The sequence below is a fragment of the Lissotriton vulgaris genome, chromosome 1_2, assembly GCF_964263255.1.
Source record: "Lissotriton vulgaris chromosome 1_2, aLisVul1.2, whole genome shotgun sequence".
Taxonomy (NCBI): Eukaryota; Metazoa; Chordata; class Amphibia; order Caudata; family Salamandridae; genus Lissotriton; species Lissotriton vulgaris.
In genome coordinates, this window is record NC_141686.1 from 142,451,800 (window position 1) to 142,470,850 (window position 19,051).

The following is a 19,051-nucleotide window of genomic DNA, read 5'->3' on the forward strand; positions in this document are numbered from 1 at the left end:
ACTCATTATTTCAAACAATTGCACCACCTGATGCCTAAAGCCCCACCGCAAGAGGAGTACTGCTTTACAGTCTGTGCATAGCATGTGTATCTGCAGCCAGCACATGCTACGAATGGGATATGTTACCCTGTAAGCATCTATTCATAGTATGTAGTGCTGCAGATTCAGGTATTCGATGGTGTCCAATATATACAAGCATTTACACATGTTCAACCGCAAATGCTGAACTACCAGACAGTCCTCACTTCCCACATGGCCGGGAAAAAAGTCTAACAAAGGAGCCATTGAACATGTGCATTACCTCGAGGAGGAGGAGGAGGAGATACGATGCACAACGTTGACCATAAAAGACGTCCTTGAGAAAAACTAATTGCAGAGTCTGGACCCAACACTAGATGGCAGGAATGTGCATAACATGTGAATCTGCAGCACTAAACACTACAAAAAGATGCTTCCAGGGAAAGTAACTTTCTTTTCTCGTTAAAGGAGCTTCACTGTCAGTCGTAAACATTGGAAGCAAATCCCCAGATATTTGTAGCTATCGTCCATGTTGAATAAAAACGGGGAGCGTATACCCAGTCTCTTCATCTGCATACATGTATGTTAAACCTTTCATCTTCCTCCATGTATATTTATTTATATATTTGATAAGAAGTGTTCTGGGGTTCCTGCATGCTTTTGGGAGTATAACGCTCATATCTTTAATGAAGATGGCTATGAATTAGAACGAGGACTAAAAGTAAGTTACCACTGTCTCTTCTTGTGGAATGTTGGACTTCATATCTATTGTAATGAATATATAATTTTTTCCTAGTGATGAACAGCTACTGTTTCTTAAGCAGTCACAAGCCTATTTTTACTTAGTGGTGACGTATTATCATACCCCTCAATGCTCCAGAGTAAATTTCGTACAGATGACGTCACTTGATGGTAATTATGTGCACTTAGTGGCACCTTTTTGACTAATATGGAAGCTTTAAAGGTTCACCTTTTTACTCTAGTCTTCTGAATGTTGGCTATTTTTTTTTTTTAATAAATGTTGACAAAGAGAAACTTGTTTGTTCCATGGGGCTTAGCTATTCTCCTGTTCTGACTGGGCGAGGACTAGAAACCTAAGAGGATGTTATTTCCTTTACACATCACTGTACTCGAATATAAGAATGTCATACAAACTTGCTTTGTTTTAAATGATTGGTTCGATTTACCATGTGTTTCACAGTTTTGTAGTTTTTGTGTTAATGGTCTTTCTTTCTATCTTTGTTTTCTGTTGATATCAGTTAAACCTCTCCACTTTCTAGCATTGAGAGGAAATAATAGGTCAAAGTAGCAAATGATGTACATCATGAAATGTTTTTTTCCTCCTTGTGTTGCAGATATTAACCAGTGAATCACCATCGCCTCCACCAGGCTTAACCAAATCCAACACAATCATCCCCATCAGTTCCACTAATCACAGTGCACGGTCACCCTTTGAGGGAGCCACAACGGAATCACAGTCACTCTTCTCTGACAATTTCCGGCATCCTAATCCTATACCCAGTGGACTTCCTCCCTTCCCTAGTTCTCCACAGACCTCCAGCGACTGGCCCACAGCCCCAGAACCACAGAGCCTTTTCACATCAGGTATGTTCATGATTGTTTTACAGTTGGGCTAGTTTGAGTCCGCCATTATTATTTTCACCACGCTTTCATAGGGGGAAGGAAAAGAAGATTCATACTTGCATTTCTCAGGGAAGGGTCGAGGTTGATAGAGGATCAGTTGCTAGCTATATACCCATTTACTTTTGCTCATTGATAAAGTTCAATCGATTTGAAGTTTAGGCGTAGTCTTTCAACCCCGCATTTATTGAAGTAATGTGGCCAGATATGAATATTGCAGCTCTATTAAACTCAATCATCAACAGTAAGCATTCAAGAATGGTCCTTTGGTTAATTTTGTCTGCTTGATTTAGCAGACATATTGTGGCATTCAACAGATGTCATCTTTAAGAGATTTGTGTTAGCAGATTCCAACATCTAGAGCTTCATTTTAAATCCCTTCCCCATTCATTTCTAAAGCACTAACATTTGGCACTCTGAGCAACAGTGTGGGGCTGTGTCCAATATTAGTTATGGAATCATCTCTCTAGAATGCTCGAAAAGCTAGATTTTTTATTGTTTAACTTGTGAACCGAATAACTTTTTTAAAAAAACAGGCAGTTGCTGAAGTCGTGATTTACATTGAAAGCTCTGAAATCCTTATTGGACAACTCCTTTGCCAGATGATAGGCTGAAAATCATTATTTCAAGTCCATATCCCACTTTCTAAATGTTCCTCTTGCTCAGTAAATGACCCAAATACAACAGATTCTGTTAGACCCTTTTTTATTGTTGTTTTGTTTAGCCGGAGAACAGTGATGACATAGCTGGAACATTCTTCGGTGCTGTCTGGCTTTTCTTGCTCACAGACTGAGATCGTCCAGTGTTTGCTTCTTTTGACTGGGATTTTTTTATTGTTTCCAAGGTTCTGCAGTCTGTTAGCTGGGGATTCCTGGTTCTTTGAAGGGATGCACTCTACTTCTGTCATCAGATTGTATACATCCATTTTTTGTGCTGTCCTCACGATGTATTTCATGCCTGTAAAAACTGAGTGCAAGAAACAACTCGCCATGAAGTTCCAAAATGTTTATGGACACTTGAAGCAATGATTGCTGCTTCGCTGACCATTTTACCTGTCTACGTTTTCTTTCTTTTTAATTTCAGACTGTTTCTCGGTGTCCCCTTCATGCACAATCCACTTAAATGAATAATAAAACATTATACAAATGAGGATGGTCCTGTTACAAATCATTTTAAAACGGCTAGAAAATGTCATATGCCAACTATTATCAAAATATTTGTTAAGCAGATTTGTATCCTCCCTGGTAGTTGGCTTTCGAAAGCAGTGTGAGCAAGAACTGAATAGCAGTGGGTGATAGCTATACTTTTAGACTCGCATTGTTTTCAGAAAAAGGGAAAAGTGGTCCAAGAATATGCTTGTTAACTGCAGCAACAAATTGAAAACATTTGACCTGCCGTCCTCTGATAAAACATAGTGACTTTATCGCCATGGCTGGTGGCAGAACAGAAAAAAAGCATTCTTAATAGTGATAGAGCTACACTTCTATCAAGTTCAGATTTTTTTTTAAAGATTTCTTTATTGATTTCAAATTTCAAATAATCACAAATATTGGTATGCATATATTTCAATCTGGTTACAGTAGGTACCCATAGCATAAGGGTTCACAATAAATCAGTCAATCATGTCAGGTGAGTGTCTATTGTTTCTTGACATTTCCACCTCTACGGTTGGAGATATACACAAGTTCCCTCTATGCACATTCCACCCGCTCCATTTTTCATCCCATTTCTTAAGACATCCTCTAGATTTATAACTTCTTTTTCTGCCATCATACACTTATCGAGTTCAGCCGCCCGAACCTTAGCCGATGGTCTTTTAGCTACCCCCCATTTCATTGCAGTTGTTTTTTTCCCTGAAGTGTATCCCAGAGTAGCTAGTTGCTGTTCCACTTCCGTGAGATCGGTTGCTTCCCAAATGTTAAGAAGCCCCAGCGGTGGTGTCAGAGTTATCGGTTTCCCTATTGCGTCCTGCATTTGTGCCGTTACCCTGTCCCATATGGGTCGTATTTGCGGACAGTCCCATATAGTATGATAGAAGGTTGCCTCTTGGTGACATCCACGCAAACATAGCGTATCCTATTTTCGCGATAGTAATCCAGGTAAGGTACGTTCTATGTAGGATTCTTTATTGGATCAGTCTAAAATGAAGAGTAATAGCTGCTTCCCTTGGGGACATCAGTACTGTTAGCCAGTCATAGTCTTCGATGTGTCCGATATCGGCTTGCCACCTATCTCGGAGAGTGCGAAAGGGATCTGGCAGGTTGTTGCATAATTTGCGATATGTTAGTGATATTGCTTTGTCTGTGATGGGCTCAGAAAGCAGCCAGTTTACCAAGGCTGACAATTCCGGTAAATTTCTTATGTCTGGAGTGCATGGCGGAACTGCAGATAGCGAAAAATCTCCCCCTTCACCAGTTCATATTTCTCCTGTAGTTCACTAAATGTAAGTATTTTTCCCTTCTTTACTAAATGGTGTATGGTGGAGAGTCCAATTGCATCCCACTTATCAAATCCCAATTCATGACACAGGAGCCCTAATTTTTGAGAAGACCACACAGGTGTGGCTTGAGTTAGCACGCCGGCCCAACCCAGGTGTTTAGTCTCCTGATGCCAGATTTCCACCTTCTGAGCCATAGAGCCCAGAAACCTCCCTTTCCGGATCTTCATATATAGGGCTCCAAGCACCCTGCTCTTCCCATCTGGTATCTGTCTAATATGTATGCTGGGTCTGTCGTAGAACGGTACAGCCATTGATTTATTACCACTGATTGCGATTTGCGATGCCCAGTAATAGTCTGATATACGGAAGTGCAATCCCCCGGTTTTACCACCTTTTAGTCAATTTGTGCAACGCTATGCGAGGCGCACCTCCACTCCACAGTAATAATCAGACCTCGCTTTCATTGCTTTTAAAATAAGAGTGTGGAACCTTGTAGGGGCAGTTTAGGGGGATAGACAAAAATCACGGGAGAGCCAGCATCTGTTAACGTCCACATTGACCGAAAAGCAAAGTAGCTGATAACCATTTTTTGTGAATGTAGTAAATAAATGAGAAGCTGCAAAACAAAACCAAGGGGCAGGTGTAGCTTCCCCTGGTCCTGCAACACCACACCTCATGTCCCGAAAACCACCCCTTCCTAAGCAACACTCTGTTTTGAGATGCTTGATAACTTTGGGGACCCATGCAGTGAAAGAAGCGAGACTAAGTGTCTCCTGTCACCTCCGGCCCAGAAAAACACAGTTTGAAAATCCTATTCAAGTCTGTGCCATATCTAAGTCAGTAAATGTATTATCTAATTTATCCACTCTTTTGCAAAGGAATCTATAAAGAGCCACTCTTGTGCCATGGGTCTCACTTCAGAGGAAGCCAGCTCCACTAGTATAGGCTAGATCTTCAACCAACAACGTCCTGTCTGCTGAGGTTGCATAATTGTCATTGTACAGTGTTCATATGGCATATGTTGCATCCACTCCGATGTGTGGTCCTGGGCCACCATGGTACTCTCCTATTTATTGATTTCCATCGGTCAGAGACCTGTGAGATCAAACAGTTGGTCTTGACAGAAATACCAGGGCAGACTCATCTATATCCTTCTTGAGTTCCCTGAAATGTCTTTATCATCCGTTCTGAATCCATTGTCTGCACCACTTTGACCTCCGCTAAGGTCCTAGGATACTTAGCCATGAAGTGGCAACTGATCTCTTTTAAGATGGGATTTCTGAGCCTTTATTTCACATGCCACCTTCTTGGATAGTAGGCACTCTGCGGGTCTGGAATGCTACAGATTGACTGAGTTAAAGAGCCTTTATAGCTTCTCCAAGGAAGTGTCCTTCAGGTCCTGAGGTGAGACTCGAACCTATTGGTCTTTTCTTTTAAGGGTGATGCAGTAATTTCGATTGTGAGCCCTTTCAAACCACATTTCTCATTCTCCTGAATACCCTTGTCCTGAGTGAGAGATTAATCTAGCAGTCCGTTCTTGCCCTTTCCTAGTGATCCTCCTTCCCCCGAATTGAAGTAGTCTCTATTTTAGAAAAATGCTCTTTTCAGGGACTCTGTAGCATTGCGGTGACCAGCCTGGCTTTGCATATATTTGCTACAGTCATGCTCTTGTGTGCTATTTTTTCTTGAGTGTGCTATCCTCAGCCACTCTAAGCTAACCTTCTTTAAAACACAGGATGGGAGAGGAGGCATGGCACCAGCAACCAACCAGTGGACTGACTCAAATACCTCAGAGAGGCCCTCAAATGATTATATGTTCTCCATATCCTCACTGTATGTCAGTACTTGAAATAGGAGTATATAATGCAGGTGTTCTTTACTACAGTACCTGTTTACTACTCTGAAGTGCCCATACTCCGCCATTAAAATAATTTCCCACTGAGTAGTGTGAGTACTCTTTCTAATTATGGAAGTGCAGGTACTAAATACCTGATAGTACCCGTCTGTTTAAACCACTGCTGAATATATTAATTCTGTTCATATTGTAATGACAATCCACTATTATTTATATAATGTTGGGTTAAAACTATGTATCTATATGGCATTTCTGTAGTGAGAACCTATTCATAAGGCAGTAGAGCAATGTACATGGTCAATGGCAATCTTAACCTCGGTGTGTAATGGAGAAAGCAGAGTTGTGGACGGGTAATGTATTGTGATGTAGTGCTCTTTAAAGAGGTGAATCTTCAACTCTTTCCTAAATTTGAGCAGCATTGGGGCGGTCCTGATAGGCATGAGGATGTTCCAGATATTTGATTGAGACTACTAGCCGCAGATTCCTTAACGTAGAATTATCCCCAGGTGTGAGACTGGATCCGGAAAATTTTCTAGGCCATAGCATTTCTGCGCAACGGGGGCGGTACCACGTGACTCCCGCCTGATGTCTTCCGAGGGCGTGACGTCAGCGAGGTCACATAAGCCCACCCCGGCGCGCTGACGTCAGTTTCCTTCTTTCCCGCTTGTCCAGGTCTGCCTAGTCACGGCGTCCGTCCCCTACCTCGGAAGGGTCCAGAAACCGCAGATTCCGACACTGGCATGGTCCTTTGCCGAGGCCCCAGGGGTGTCGCTTTCTCACCAGTAAGTGTTACAGGATGTCACCGAAGCCTGTTCCCCTTCCTGCAGAGGGCGCTAGTTCCCCTCGGGATACGCGGCCTCGCCCGTCGCCACCCTGCCCACCGTTTCCTGGCTTCGGGGCGACTAGGGCCCAGATGGAGGCCTACGCTACGGCTCTGCAGGCTTCCTTGGCCCCTCCTCATCCAGAGACATCCGCGGTTTCCTTGCCATGTGCGGGGCCTTCTGTGGAGTCGCCGGCGGCTTTAACCCGGCGTCAACGAGTTCGGCTACATGTGTCGGGGTGTGGTGTCGTCTAGGTGCGGGCCTACGGGGTTCTCCTCTTCGGCCCCCGGCGCCTCTGCCTCGCCGCAAATGCCAGAGGGGTCCCTGGGATATCACAGGAGGTCGCCAGGACTCAGTTCGTCCCAGAGTTCCCCTCTGTCCTCTTGGCTATAGGGCCGTTCTGGCCTTGCCCTCTGCTTCGGGGGCTGATGCCTGTTAGGCTGTTCCCTTCGCTGGTTGTGTGTGTGTGTGTCCTCCTGCGGCGGGCTCTCCCTCTGGTTCCTCCTCTTCTCCTTGGAAGTGGGATGGTTCTTTCTTCCTTGGTCCTCCCCTGGCACAGTCTATCCCTCTGGGGTTTTCTGACGAATGTCCTTTGTACCTCGTGTAGGCTTGGGGTATCCTGGCCTTCCCTTCGCCTTGTTCTTGCTTGGTGGGGGCTGGGCAGCCCTTCCTGTCCCCATTACACATCCCCTGTTGGCGCCCTGTGTTTCTTCCAAGCTGGGAAGGTTCTCTCGCAGGCCCTCCGCCCCTCTGGGTATGGCTAGAGTCTACGTTCAGGAATCTGCGGCTAGTAGTCTCTATCAGATGTACAAGTTACTTACCTTTGGTAACATTGTATCTGGTAGAGATGATTCTAGCAGCAGATTCCTTCACGACTTGCCCTTCCTCCCCGTTCTGCGAGAACCTTCAGCTTTGTTTTTCTGCACTCTACTCCCTCCGGGTGGCTTGTCTTCTACGAGTGTCTACTTCTCTTCCTCCCTGACGGGATGCTTTGTTCTGTTTAATTGTTCCACCCCTTCCTTGCTGTTGCAAGGCTGATTGGTTCATGTGTACGTCTGCATCCCTACACCCTGTTTTTTTCCTGCGTGGGGGACCTACTTTTACTCTTCTTCCCCTTTAAATAGTTTTGGGTTCCCTGAAGAAAACTGAGGTCAACACGCCGGGGTGGGGCTTTTGTGACCTCGCTGACGTCACGCGTCGGACGACGTCAGGGCGGAGTCACGTGGTACCGCCCCCGGCCCGTAGAGATGCTATGGCAAAGAAAAATTTCTGGATCCAGTCTCACGCCTGTGGATAATTCTACGTTAAGGAATCTGCGGCTAGAATCGTCTCTACCAGATAGACCGTTACCGAAGGTAAGTAACTTGTACCTTGGGTTAATAGATGTTTAAGGCCAGCTGTCTTGTTTGTTCCTTGTTTATTCTTTCTAGTTCGCAGTCTGATGGTGTTTTGGCTTCGGGTGTTCTGTAGAATGGTGGGCCTGTTTGCAAGATAGGCGGGGGTGTTGGTTGTGTTGGCTTTGTAAATTATGCCGCTGGTTTTGAATATGGTGCAAGCTCGCAAGGAGATCTGGTATAGTTACTTCGTGGAGTGGTATGATTATATGTCTAAATTGCTATTACAAAATCCTGTAAGCACTCGGACCACTGTATAGTTTACCAAATGTAGCTAACTTAAATGTATGCACATTGTTGACGGCAAAGAAGGGCTTGCAAAGTGCCTACAATGATTGATCAGTAATCCACACTAACCTTTGTGACTTGTGCATTGAATTTAAATTGTATTTATATAGTGCTTGGAAACCCTAGTGAGGTGGTGAAGTGCGAGTAGCACGCTACCTGGGAGCTCCATTAGGGGTCAGTCCATTGGTTATTTTAGTTACTCTTGCATGCTAAAGGAGCCATTCAATGCATTACAGTTTCTTGGTGGTACACTCGTGTCTTAGGTGTAATCATTAGAGGAGGCTATGTGGGAAGCGAATGATTGCAGGAGATTTAGAGTAGTTTATATACAGAAGAGGGATATAGAACCTAAGCAGGAGCACATCTAAAATAAATTAAGAAGGGAAAAAGGTAATTCAAGGATATTGTTTTCATGCTGGATTTTAAGCAGTTTAGCAGGTGGACATGTGTTCCAACTGCATGCAATTTGTGGATGTAAACCTTTGGGAAGACCGTTTTAAATTCTGCTCTATAGGAATTTGGCTTTTTCATTATGTGGCAGATACTTGTTTCACTACATAAAATTACCGAGCTACATGCTGTAGGGGCAGGAGAGCTGGCTTCACCTGCATGCTGTATCTCTCGCCATAGGCTCTTGAAGAAGGGGTGCGTAAACACCCTCAAAAATGCCCATGCTGGAGATGAACGACCAAGAGCCCTTTACATCTTATCTTGTTGCATTGACTGTGCTTCAAAAAACGGGGGTCAAATGTCAGCCAATGTCTTCTGCCAAATTGCTCTATATTCAATCCGTTTAGATTGGTGTTTTGTTGTTTCTCCAACTGCGAAGTGACAAGATTTTATAAAGTTAACTATTTGATAACATTTCTGGGGTACATGGAATGTGGAAGGTTAGAAAATCATGTTTTATTTTTTTTATAAACAGAACAATCTTTAAATGAATGGCACAAATATTTCAAATTATATCACCACCTTAGAAAGGACCTATTTTTTGTAGTTGTGAAGTGTGATGAAAACAAAGTGCCAGATTTACTAAGGGCTTGTGATTCCCTTTAGTCATGCGAAGTGACACTAGCCCTTAAACTGGGATTTACTAAACCATGCAAAGCCACCTTGTGTGGCTCTGCGTGGTTTACTAAAGCCAAGATAATACAAGGCCGCATATTTTGCTGCCTTGCTTTACCTTCAGGGAGGTGTTCCATTGGTGGATCGTGGGCGTTCCTAATCATCCACCCATGGATTTGGGCGCATTCCCATATTTACAAAGAGTTGTAAACCTTGGAAAGAGTCAAAATGGTACGCTTTCCGAAACCAATGAGGAGAAATCTTTATTTCTCCTAGTTACTTCTCTTTTCTGTTTGATGCATTCCACATCACACATTAAAAAAAACTTAAAACACCTTTAAGGATTGTGTTTTTTGCAGGAAGCTGTCCCTCCTTGCACAAAAATAAAACTGCTAGTAATGCAGACACCCCTTTACCTTCACTGTGCAAGGGTTTCTGCGTTGGAGCTTGGCTCCACAAAGTGTCAGCGCAAAGAAGCAGCAGAAATATCTTTGTAAATATGGTGCATTTCGGATGTCTCCCACGCAATGCAGCGCAGCAAACTTCCTGCTGCTCTGTGTGGAAAGTTAATCTACCCCAAAGATGTTAATGGGATTTAAAAAACCCAAGCTCCTTTACTTGGGGATGCACAAATAACTATTTCCTGAAACCATATGTTTATATCCTAGTTGGTGCAGTATTTAGTTTTAGCAGTAAAACTGCAAGTCTCTGTAAATTTAGTGACCATTTGTATGGAAAATGTGGTGTCTGTAAATTGCGCTACCGCACCATGCTTTGGTAACATTTGTGACAGTGCGCTCCAAAATGTACCACCATCTACATATCACACCCATACCACACTCCTGCTAAATGGCGTGGCTCATTTGTTACACATGTGCTTTGCATGTCACTTGAATTTTTCACAATCCCTAAAGATTATTGTCATGTAAAATTGATGGCAGCACCCCCACTCTGAAAATTATTCCAGGACCACTGCCCCGAACACCATACTCCTCTGGTCTAACTCTGCTGTCACAAGAGCCTTGCCTTTCAAGGGGATGCAGGACCATTTGCAGCACCGGTTTCTCTTCTAAATGGCCGGATTGCCGAACTTGGGGCTAACTAACTTCCAACTCCCCTGAATTCTGTCTATGGCTGCCATGATATTCTACGAGGACTCCGATAAAGATTGGGTAGAAGGCGTGGCAGTTGCCATATGTCTGCTATAAAAAAAAAGATTAACAACTTGGGAATGGAAATCCAGCAATAAAGAACCAAAAGATTTCTCACCAGTAACCTGCCAAACCAGGCAGTAGTCACTCAGAAGAGCCCTTACCTTCCGGCTGCTGAGCCTCACAGAAAAAAGAAGTTTATTACCTACATGGACTTTGTGGCGGGCTGTTGAGCTTCCATAGATTGTACTATGAACATGTATAACCCATCTGGTTTCTAATTTCTGTTTCTAAGACAACCCTGTTTGCCGCACTTTGGGGACTCCAAGACCCACAAGTCTGTTTAGCTGCCAGGAGGGGGGCTTCACGCGCTTAAAAGCGCCAACGTTCTCTCCCGCGAATCGCGGGACGCCACAACCCTGTTTACCGCACTTTGGGGACTCCAAGACCCACAAGTCTGTTCAGCTTTCAGGAGCAGGGGCTTCACATGATTGAAAGTGCCAACGATCTCTCTCGAGGAAGGCCGCACCCGGGCGAAGCCTGGGCCAAGGGCGGCCCGTCCTTTCCCATCAGTGACCGGATGAGGCTGGGATGGGCCCACCCCTCTATCATCTGCCACACAGACCCAGACTTGGACTACTCTACTACCCCTTCTGCTGTAGAGGTACTGTGTGTCTTATTCTATATTCTCCTATCCTGGGTACCTGTATGAAGGACTGAACCTGATCTCGATCCCCATAGACTGATGTCACCCCCACGGATGGCCAAATAACGTATAGAACTTTGAGTGCACCTTGCCATGATGGAAACGGCCCATTACTTACCTCTCTGTAAGTCTTCGTCGCCATGAGGGAAACGGCTGAGCGAAGGACTGCATTTCACAGAAAGCCCCGGCCTGGCGCAGGTGAACTACGTCACCCGAGGGCGTCAAAGGCCCTCAAAAACATCAAGGCTCTCCCGCAGCACGGGAAGCGCGCGGGCGCTGCCCAGGCAAAGCCCGGGCCAAGGGCGGGTCCATCCGCACCCGTCAGCGGCAGAAATAGGCTGGGCTGGGCCAGGTATCTAACATCTAAACACTGGAACCTGAACTCAAGGTACTGTTCATCCTCCGCTCAGTCTGTTAAATAACCAGATTTGTCCCTTTCTTGTTTGGTACCAGGTTGGAGCTCAATTCACTTTGTATTTCGAACACTAAAGAATCGTGTGTGTACAGAATCCTTTTGTTTATCTGCGTGGCTTAGATAGTGCTCTCTAGTATTATCCCACTTATTAGACATTTATGCAGTTGTATATATCCTACTGAGCCCGACAGTGGATGTTTTCCTCCAATTATCCTCCTTGCCCACCCTAAATTCTATGTTCGAGGCATTTCGGCTGCAGATGGTACATTATGAATAGATAGCCATCTGGTGTTGGGCTCGGATGATTGCACTTGTTTTTCTCTTGGAGAAGTGTTTTGTAGTCACAAGGCTGGTGACTCCTCCCTTGGGTGATAGTGCGCATGGGCATCGGCTCCATCCTTAGATGTTTTTTTTCCGCCATCTGGTTCGTATGAGGATCGAAGCGCTCCGGATCGACTTCGAGAAAAAGTAATATTTCGGTTCGCATTCCCTTTCCAATTCGACTGTATTGTTTATCGAGCGCGAGTTCATTCCCATTTTGACGCACTTCGACGTCAACACCGAAGATTTCCAACTCTACGTCGACTGGACCGGGAGGCCTATTTTGACGTAGTCCAGCCCGGAGTCCATGGAAAGGTCTCCATTTCAAGAAATGTCTAACGTGTGGTGCTAAATTCCCACGTTGAGGATGGAGTCAGATGCAATCCCAGAACTGTTCGAGGTTGAACACTCCGAGGAAGAGGAAGAAGTTGAGGACGGGTCGGGGTCAGAAGCGGACGAGACTGATGTCAAAAAAGTCGACGTTCATCAAACCGTGAGTGACGACGTCCCTTTGCCAAAAAAAACCGACCCAGATTGGTGTCGACCCCGCCTTCGAGCCCGGTCAGACAACCGAAAAAAGAAAGTTTCCGACGCCCCGCTTTATGGCTCGGCACCGAAAGCGAAACACTCGGTTTCCCACCTTGTCGGATCCGATAAACGGTCGACATCTAAGCTCCATACCAAAGAGAGCTTGAAGTCGAAACATTCCATGTCGAAACCGAAACATGCTTCGACGTCGGAGACTCCCTAGATACCGAAAAAATCGGACTCGAGCAAACTCTCGGTGCCAAAAACCCAACAGCGAGACACAGAAGCACAAGCACCTATCGGACCCAAAGGCTTTGGTACCGACACAGGAGCAAGAGACCGATCCAAAACAAAAGACTTTGTTCATTGATCCACAAACTGGTAAGGTGGGGACAAAACCACCTAAAAAGAGGAAGACTCAACCGTTAGAGGGGAAAGCTCCTCCTCCTAAGAAGAGAACAATGGGGGCACATACAACTCCTCCCCTTTCTCCACAGCCTATGGACACACCCTCTTCCTCATACTCTGCCAGCTATCCCTTGACCTTTCACACCACGCCCATCTACACCTCAAACAGATGTAAAAAATGACACAGGGGATGGGGACCTTCCTCGGGATGATGAAAATACTATCCCAGAAGAGACAGACCCATGGGAAGATTATGATGCAGTGCCAGATAATGATAATGACCCTGACCTGTATCCCTCAAAACCCTCTCCCCCTGATGATAATTTGGGTTTTGCACAATTGATTAATAGGGCAGCAAAATACCACAAGGTAGATTTACATGCGGACCCTCAGATAGATTTCCTTTTAGAAACACTACCTGCTGCACAAAAATCTTCTTGGACCCTACCAATGCTTAAGGGTCTCCTCACTCACACATCAGACATATTTAAAGAGCCTGTGAGGGCTAGAGTGTTAAACCCAAGAATTGACAAAAAGTATAAGGCAGCCCCAAAAGACCCAGTATTTATTAAGGGCCAAATACCTCTGGACTCGTTAGTAGTCTCAAATGCTCGTAAGAGGGCGAACTCACTAACAGGAGAAGCTCCTCCTCCTGACAAGGAGTCCAAGTTAATAGATGCTTCTGGCAAGACAGTAGCATCCCAAGTAGCAAACAGCTGGCGCATAGCAAACACGCAAGCGCTACTTGCACGCTATGATAGAGCTCATTATGATGAGTTAGAGAAACTCATTACACATCTCCTTAAGGAACATCAACAAAGGGCAGATCAGCTGATACAAGGAGGGAAGATAATAACCAACACTTCCGTTAACTGTGCTTTAGACGCAGCAGACACTGCGGCAAGATCTATAAACACCAGTATCATGTTAAGAAGACATGCATGGCTCAGGGTCTCAGGGTACAAACATCTTTATTGAACCAGCCTTTTGATGGGAAAACACTCCTGCTCAAGCACAGATGAGAAGTTGGAGAAAATGAAAAAGGACACAGAAACTGCTAAGTCAATGGAAGCATTGCAATAGCTATCTCAGAGAGGTTCCTTTCGTAGGTCCACCTATAGAGGCGGATCTTAGAATACAGGCACAAGCCAGCAATCAACCTTTTTACACCAACATCACCTAAAGGCAATTCTAGAGGCAGTTAGAGGTAACAACAACAAGGGTAGAGGTCGCAGAAACAACAACCGCAACTCTCCTACCCCAAAACAGTGACTTCATACTGCTCCCCCCAGACCATGCAACACCGGTCGGGGGACGCCTATCACAGTTCCTACCTGTCTGGGAAAACATCACATCAGACAGGTGGGTGAGACAAATTATCCAACATGGTTGGATAATTGGATTGGCTAATAAAGGCCATCTCACAAGAGGAATGTCTTCAAAACACACAAAAGACAATTCAACTGCTGCACCAGCTAGGGTTTACGGTGAACTACACAAAATCCCACCTGAAACCAAACAAGGTTCAACAATATCTAGGGGCTACTATAAATACAGAAAAAGCCATAGTATACCCCAATCCAGTCAGGATTCAGACAATGCTCACCCTAATTCAAAGATTTCAACTGCAACACTCATTAACAGCTCGAGTGTTCATGCAGTTATTAGGGATGATGTCCTCTTGCATACTGTTAATCCCATATGCCAGACTACAAATGCGTCCGCTTCAAGAATGTCTAGCAACACAGTGGAATCAGGCTCAAGGTCAGATTACAGATCTGGTGTTGGTAGACGACCTGCACGCATTGCTCTCTGAAGTGGTGGAATACAACAAACATTTCCAAAGGGCGGTTGTTCCTAGAACCAATTCCACAAGGGGTACTAACAGCGGATGCATCGCTCACCGGATGGGGAGCTCATATGGAGAGATACACAGTACAAGGAAGATGGAGTGTTCAGCACAAACGACTGCACATAAACCACCTAGAACTACTAGCAGTGTTTCTAGCATTAAAAGCTTTTCAAATGCATATTCTCAACAAAGCAGTCCTGGATCTGAACAGACAACATGACAGCCATGTATTATACTCTGAAACAGGGGGGGACACACTCTCTCCAACTATCCAGACTAGGGCAGGAAATTTGGAGATGGGCCATTCCTCAAAACATCTATCTGTTAGCCGAACACCTTCCAGGAGTTCAAAATCAGATAGCAGACATCTTAAGCAGAGAGTCAGAACAAATACACGAATGGGAACTGCACAACCAAATACTGCAGCCATTCTTCCAAAGATGCAGACAACCGGAGATAGATCTCTTGGCCACTCATCAGAACACAAAATGCCAAAGCTTTGCATCCAGGTACCCACACCACCTGTCGCAGGGCAATGCATTATGGATAAATTGGTCCAACAAATTTGCATAAGCTTTTCCCCCTCTCCCACTAATTCCATTAGTGGTTAGAAAACTGCAACAGCATTCAAAGACCATGATACTGGTAGCACCCACGTGGGCACTGCAGCCGTGGTTCACCACGCTCCTACAACTCTCACAGGTGCCACACCAGAAACTAAGAATCTCACCCATGCACCTTACACAGAACCGTGGAGAAATAATGCTCCCAGATCCCAAACAACTGAACCTAGCGATCTGGCTCCTGAGGTCTTAGAATTTGGATACTTATATTTACCTCCAAACTGTATAGAAATTATTAAGCAAGCAAGACGTCCCACCACCAGAGCCTGCTATGCAGCAAGGTGGAAAAGGTTTGCTGTATACTGTAACAGTAACAATATCAACCCTCTGGACGCATCTACACAAAATGTTATTTGCTACTTACTACACTTACAGCAATGTAACCTTGCTTACACCTCCATTAGAGTACATCTTGCAGCTATAGCAGCATACCTGCAAAACAGGCAACACCTATCCCTGTTTAGGGTACCCGCAATTAAGGCTTTCCTGGAAGGCCTCGAAAGAGTTATTCCACCAAGACTACCACCTTCTCCAGGCTGGAACCTCAACATAGTACTCACCAGACTAATGGGGCCACCTTTTGAACCTATGCATATGTGTGAAATACAATTTCTTACATGGAAGGTGGCCTTCCTTATAGCCATTACCTCCCTCAGGAGAGTGAGTGAGTTACAGGCATTAACAATACAAGAACCATTTCTACAGTTACACCAGAATAAAGAGGTTCTTAGAACAAACCCAAAGTTCTTGCCTAAGGTAATTAAAGCATTCCACATCAATCAGCCAGTGGAACTACCAGTCTTTTTTCCAAAGCCACAGACGGTAGCAGAGAGGGCCCTACATACACTAGATGTCAAAAGGGCAATATTATATTACATAGAAAGAACACAAACTTTCAGAAAAAACAACTATTTGTAGTGTTTTCCCCAACACATAAAGGCAACCCTATCTCTAAAGCAGGTATTGCCAGGTGGATTGTAAAATGTATACAGATGTTACATAAAGGCAAAAAGAACAGTAACTGTTCCCCCTAGAGCTTATTCTACACGCAAACTAGGGGCATCTATGGCATTCTTAGGGAACATTCCCCATGATGACATATGCAAAGCAGCAACTTGGTCTACACCGCATACTTTCACGAAACACTACTGTGTTGACGTGCAGGCAAGACAACAAGCAAAATGTGGGCCAGGCTATATTAAAAGCTTTATTTCAAACTGTTGCAACAGACACTGGTGACCACCGCTAGGGAGGTAACTGCTGTGTAATCTATTCATAATGTACCATCTGAAGCCCCTATGCCTCGAACGGAATATGCTACTTACCAGTATGCATCTGTTCTTGGCATAGTGGGCTGCAGAGTGGTACATGCCCTCCCTGCCTCCCCGGAAACCTTTGTCTGTTCCAACATTATCTAATTTAGATACTTACATGGGCATCTTTCTGTATTCTATCATACACCTCCATCTAACCCTACTATGGCAAAACAATCTAAGGATGGAGCTGATGCCCTTGCGCACTATCACCCAAGGGAGAACTCACCAGCCTTGTGACTACAAAAGACTTCTCCAAGAGAAAAACAAGTGCAATCATCCGAGCCCAACACCAGTTGGCCATCTATTCATAATGTACCACTCTGCAGCCCTCTATGCCAAGAACAGATGCATATTGGTAAGTAACGTATTCCTTATAACCCACGGGAGAGCTTATCCTAAGATATTGCAAAATGGGGAAACGGATGTGTTGAGAAGAAACAGATGCTAGCTCTGCCCAAAACATCCACCAAACCCACTTCTCTAGATAGGATGTTGGAAAAAGCTTTGGGAGCAGTAGCTACTGAAATTGAAAGGACTGAGAGACGATTGTCTCTGACCTGAATTCTAGATGTAGCACCGTCCGATCCCAGTCTTTCACAAACTACAGGGGTTTCAGTAACGGAGTTCTCTAGGGATCAACCTTTAATTATTGAACCAGCCAGTCCCGAGCTACCTAGGGTTATTACAGCAAATCAACAGGGAAGAAAAGGCAAACCTAAACCCAACCCCAAGGTGAAAGCAACAGCAAGAAGGAAAAAGCCTCAGGTTATAAACCCCGATAATGGAAATTCAGGGAGCAGGTTCTCAGAAGAGAGTACAGAAACCATAAGCGACCAGCCAACGTGGGTTACAAAGTTGGTGGTGGATCTTCAGATCCAAATGAGGGATATAGTCCAGGATGAACTAAGACCCCTACAAGGGAGAATCAATGGGTTGGCCACAATTTTTAACGACTGGCTTAGAACCAGGGGGACAACCAACAGTACTCCTGGCCCTGATACCAGGACAAATGCCCAGTCCACCTCAAGCAATGTTTTGGACAACACCTGCCCAACCACCACTGAGCAAGCCCCGCCACCAAAATCAGATGGAGGGTGGGGGGGGGGAGGGGTGAGACTGGCACTGGAGACCAATAGAGATAGTGGGGTAAGTCCACCTCCTGGCACTGCCAATTCAGTAACCCTCTCGCCTACATTGCGTGATTCATCAGGAGAACTAAAATCATTTACACGCAGGTGGGGGGGCGGTGCACCCACAAATACAGAAGGCACTAATCACTTTGAGCCCCCTCCAGTCATAAATTTACCCCCTGCATCAACCCCATATGTTCTCATTCTTGCAGGTACCCCTGAACTTAGGAGGGGCCAATCTGAATCTCTCCAAGAGCTAAAAAATAAATGTCTCCATTAGCTTGTAAACCATAGCTGTTTAAGATATGAGCACGTGGATGAGATTTAAACTACAAGCAGGGTGGATTGGATAGGCAGATGGTACAAGGACATACACGGAGATTGCATAGTAATTAATTTTAGAAATCCACAGATGACCCAGTGTTTTAGCTAGAGCGTATGGGAGGAATAAGGGTGGTATCCAATTACTTCGCCTAGGTTATTTCTACCCCTCCATTAGGCATCCCTATGATACCCGGCATTTAGAGCAGGGCTGTAGACCCGACCGCAAGAACGGTGTTACTTCATCCAGTCCAATATTGGCAAAAGCAATTCAGTTTTAATATTCCCACTGGAAACCGGTTTAGTTGCCTTGATGGAGTAGATTGACTAAAGGAAAACCCCTCCAATATTAAGGCACAAACGAGTACCCCACAAATAGAAAACCAGACTCTGGTTATCGCTACAGGGCCTTGTCACCAAAGGAGAGAGGGTTCAACCGGTGGGAGCATGAGTGGCTCCCTTGGATGCACCCACCCTGGCGGCGATTCAGCACTGATCGATAATCTCAAACACCGACTACAAGGAGGGCCAAATCACAGGGAAGCTTATGGAGCAACAAAAGTTCTTCCGCATCCACCCGCTTTGGTCCTTCACAAACTGAATCCCCTCAATTGTTCCAAAATACGGGTTTTAGTATGGAACATTGCGGGTCTGATTTATAAGATAGATGACACTGACTGGGATATTTTCACTAGCCAATTTGAGATCTGCATGTTTCAGGAAATGTGGGCAAAAGGGGAGGTTCTTAAGTCTGGTTT

At 44.9% G+C, this 19,051-nt stretch overlaps 1 protein-coding gene across 7 annotated transcripts in view; it reads left to right on the forward strand.

The window, feature by feature from the left end:
• The window catches only part of CNOT4 (CCR4-NOT transcription complex subunit 4), a 623,322-nt gene that overhangs the window by 388,387 nt on the left and 215,884 nt on the right, over nt 1-19,051 (forward strand). For all 7 annotated transcript variants that reach the window (XM_086952989.1, XM_086952985.1, XM_086952984.1 and 4 more), the window contains exon 10: nt 1,374-1,623. In XM_086952989.1, coding sequence (XP_086809115.1) covers nt 1,374-1,623 — 250 coding nt within the window. The remainder of the gene's footprint in view (nt 1-1,373; nt 1,624-19,051) is intronic.